The sequence below is a fragment of the Gavialis gangeticus genome, unplaced genomic scaffold, assembly GCF_001723915.1.
Source record: "Gavialis gangeticus isolate Ggan-Ray unplaced genomic scaffold, GavGan_comp1, whole genome shotgun sequence".
In the NCBI taxonomy this organism is placed as follows: domain Eukaryota; kingdom Metazoa; phylum Chordata; order Crocodylia; family Gavialidae; genus Gavialis; species Gavialis gangeticus.
Genome location: NW_017729032.1, coordinates 1370314 through 1373127, shown reverse-complemented (window position 1 = coordinate 1373127; position 2814 = coordinate 1370314). Strand labels below are relative to the sequence as shown.

Below are 2814 nucleotides of genomic sequence, written 5' to 3'. Positions count from 1 at the left end.
CCCGCCTGGCAGCTGCGCTCCGGGTCGGGCACCGCGGGCCCGGGCTGCCGGTCGGCACTGGGGGCTCGTGGGGAGCGATGGGCAGTGCGGGGCGGCAGCACCCGGGTTCAGGGCCGCCTGGGGGTGGGGGGCACTAGGGAGCCCGGCTGATGCCTGCAGCTTCTGGCACCCGCGTGTGCGTGTCAGGCTGACCCAGGGCTGGGGCCTGCTTGCGTCGTTCTGTGACATCACCGCCGCGTTATTATCTGGGACGTGCCCGAGGGGGAGGGTGCAGGGGGGCACACAGACCCTGGCCCCATCCGGCTGCAGGCGCTCCAGGGTCAGGGGTCACCAGGCCCTGCCCGCGTGCCGTCTGGATTCACTGCCCAGACCCCGGCGTGGGCTGAACTCGGGAACGTGTGTGAGCAGCACCTGGCACTGTCCTGCGCCGGGCTGCGGGGCAGCGTCTCCTGGCAGCGCCGCCCGGCCCGGCTGGTACATGGTGTTTGCGCTGCGGGGCCACCGCCCAGCTGGGAAGTGCCGCAGCTGCGCCGGGGCCGGCCCAGCCCCATGCCGCCTGGCACACGGCGCGCCTCCCCTGGTGCACGGACCGCCCCCCCGTACCCTGTCTCACCCCAAGGGCACGTCCTCATGGTATCCCTGCACACATGGGCACGTGTGCCTTTGCATGTGTGCGCACACGTGTCTGCCTGTGGTCACATATGTGGTCACAAACACATGAAGGCACATGCAGTCACATGCCGCAGATGCACCTGACGCTCCCATGCACGCGCACACACACACGCACACACGTGGGGAGGGCACAAGCATGGGAGGACAGGCACTGGGGGGGGTGACAAGGGTCCCAAGGGAGGGGGGCACCAGGAGCAGGATGCAGGCAGGGGACGGCAAGTGGGGGCGGAAGCTGCAGGGGGGCAGGAGGGGGCAGAGCTGCTGGGGGGGGCAGAGAAGCGGTTGCCTAGTGACTGTTGTGCTGGTTCCCTAGCAACTGTTGACAGAGCATGGGACGGGTTAACTCTTTCCCGACTCTCCGGTGCGCTTGGGTGGGCCACGGCCCGTCCTCCTCTGCCCCACCCCACCGGGAGCAGGGCCAGGGGTCAGGGGTCAGGCAGGCTGTGGGCGCCGGGGGGCGTGGGACGGTCACGGGTCTGCCACTCGAGGCGCTCGAGGCGCAGAGCGATCTTGAAGGCGCTGGACTCGAGCTCGGCCAGCAGCCGCGCCACCTTGGTCTGCAGGGCGTCGAGTGCGGCCTCCAGGGCCTGCGTCCGCGCCTCGGCTGCCTGCGCCCGCGCGATCTCGGCCGCCTCGGCGTTGACGTCCAGCTTGTTCAGCTTGAGCAGGATCTCGCGGCCCTTGACCTCCATCATGGCCTTAGCGCTGGGGAACTCGGCCAGCGTGGCCATCAGGTCCTCCTTGGACAGGCAGAACAGGTCCGAGTAGCCGATGCTCTTGATGTTCGCTGTGCGCCGGTTCCCTGACTTGTTACCTGTGGGGCGTGGGGGGCGCCTTGGATGGGGGCGCAGCGCTGCTGGGACCCCCCCGCCCCAGGCCGAGAGAGGCCAGGACGCACCCAGGGCAGGGAAAGCGTGTGAAAGGAGGAGCGAGGGGCACTGGCAGGGCCGGAGGGAGGGGGGTAGAGGGCTGTGGGCCAGGAGCGAGGGGCATCGACAAACTGGGGGGGCAGGGGGTAGTTACCTTTGATGTTGATGAGGCTGATCTCCCCGAAGTACAGCCCCTCGCCCAGCACGGCGTACTGCGTGACGCCGTCGTCGGCCACCACGGCCAGGCGCCCCTCACGGATGAAGTACATCTCCCGGCCGATGTCGCCCTTGCGGCACACGTACTCACCGGGGCTGTAGACCTGGGGCTGCAGCTTGAGCACCAGCTCCTCCAGCAGCGAGCGCTCGCAGCTCTGGAAGAGCTGCACCTTGCGCAGCGTGGCCAGGTGCACGCTCACCGCCACCTCAGCCCGCAGCCGCTCGGGCAGGTGCTGCAGGATGCGGCCCTCGTGCGTCAGCTTCTTCTCCAGGCGCAGGTGCTGGTGCCAGCGGCCCACGCGGCGCTCCAGGCGCCGGCCCACGCGGTGCAGCCGCAGGTAGTGCTTCACCAGGTCGTAGTTGGGGTAGAAGGCGGCGTCGGCGCTGCGCATGGTGGAGATGACCGAGCCGATGCTGCCCATGATGGTGGCGAAGCCCATGATGCCCAGCAGGAAGCCGGCGGCCATGAAGAGCATCTCGACGGGGCGCTGCGGCTCCGGCGTGTCGCCCACCGTGGTCAGCACCAGCGTGGAGAAGTAGAAGCTGTAGAGGTACTGGCGCCGCAGGCGGTCGAAGCCAGGCTGAGCGGCGCCGGGGCACACCCAGGTGTCGCTGCCGCGGCCCAGGAACTCGGACAGGGCGAAGTAGGCGCAGGCGTTCCAGTGGATGGTGACGAAGACGTAGAGCATCAGCTTGGCGATGCGGAAGGTGTGCGGGTGGCCCGTGCGCGTCTCTGTGCGGTCGAAGGCCTCCCACAGCCGCCCGACCCGCAGCAGCCGGTTGGCGCGCACGGCCGGCGCGCCCAGGCCCAGCCGCGCGTACAGCAGGTCGGTGGGCAGCGCCGAGGCCGCATCCCACAGAGCCTGGCGCGACCGGACGTAGCGCCGCGCGATGCGGCCCCGCGCACGCACCAGGATGCCGTCCTCCCGGAAGCCTGCAGGGCATGGGGGCGGCGTCGGCATGGACCCCACTGTCCACCCCGGCGCCCCCAGGAGACACCGCCCCGCCCCAGCACAGCCAGGCCCCGTGCCTGTGCTAGGAGCCAGGATGCCTGGGT

General features: G+C 70.1%; 2 protein-coding genes across 2 annotated transcripts in view; both read right to left on the bottom strand.

Annotated features, from left to right (window-relative positions):
• The window catches only part of CCKBR (cholecystokinin B receptor), a 2875-nt gene extending 2324 nt beyond the window's left edge, over positions 1-551 (bottom strand). Inside the window, exon 1 of the mRNA XM_019523753.1 lies at positions 419-551. Within this exon, the coding sequence (XP_019379298.1) occupies positions 419-551 (133 nt within the window). The remainder of the gene's footprint in view (positions 1-418) is intronic.
• A 344-nt stretch (positions 552-895) lies between these two features.
• Positions 896-2814, bottom strand: part of CNGA4 (cyclic nucleotide gated channel alpha 4) — a 3114-nt gene continuing 1195 nt past the window's right edge. The window contains exons 5-6 of the mRNA XM_019523752.1: positions 1696-2691; positions 896-1486 (exon numbers count right to left, since the gene is read on the bottom strand). Of these exons, the coding sequence (XP_019379297.1) occupies positions 1098-1486; positions 1696-2691 (1385 nt within the window). The 3' untranslated portion in view covers positions 896-1097. The remainder of the gene's footprint in view (positions 1487-1695; positions 2692-2814) is intronic.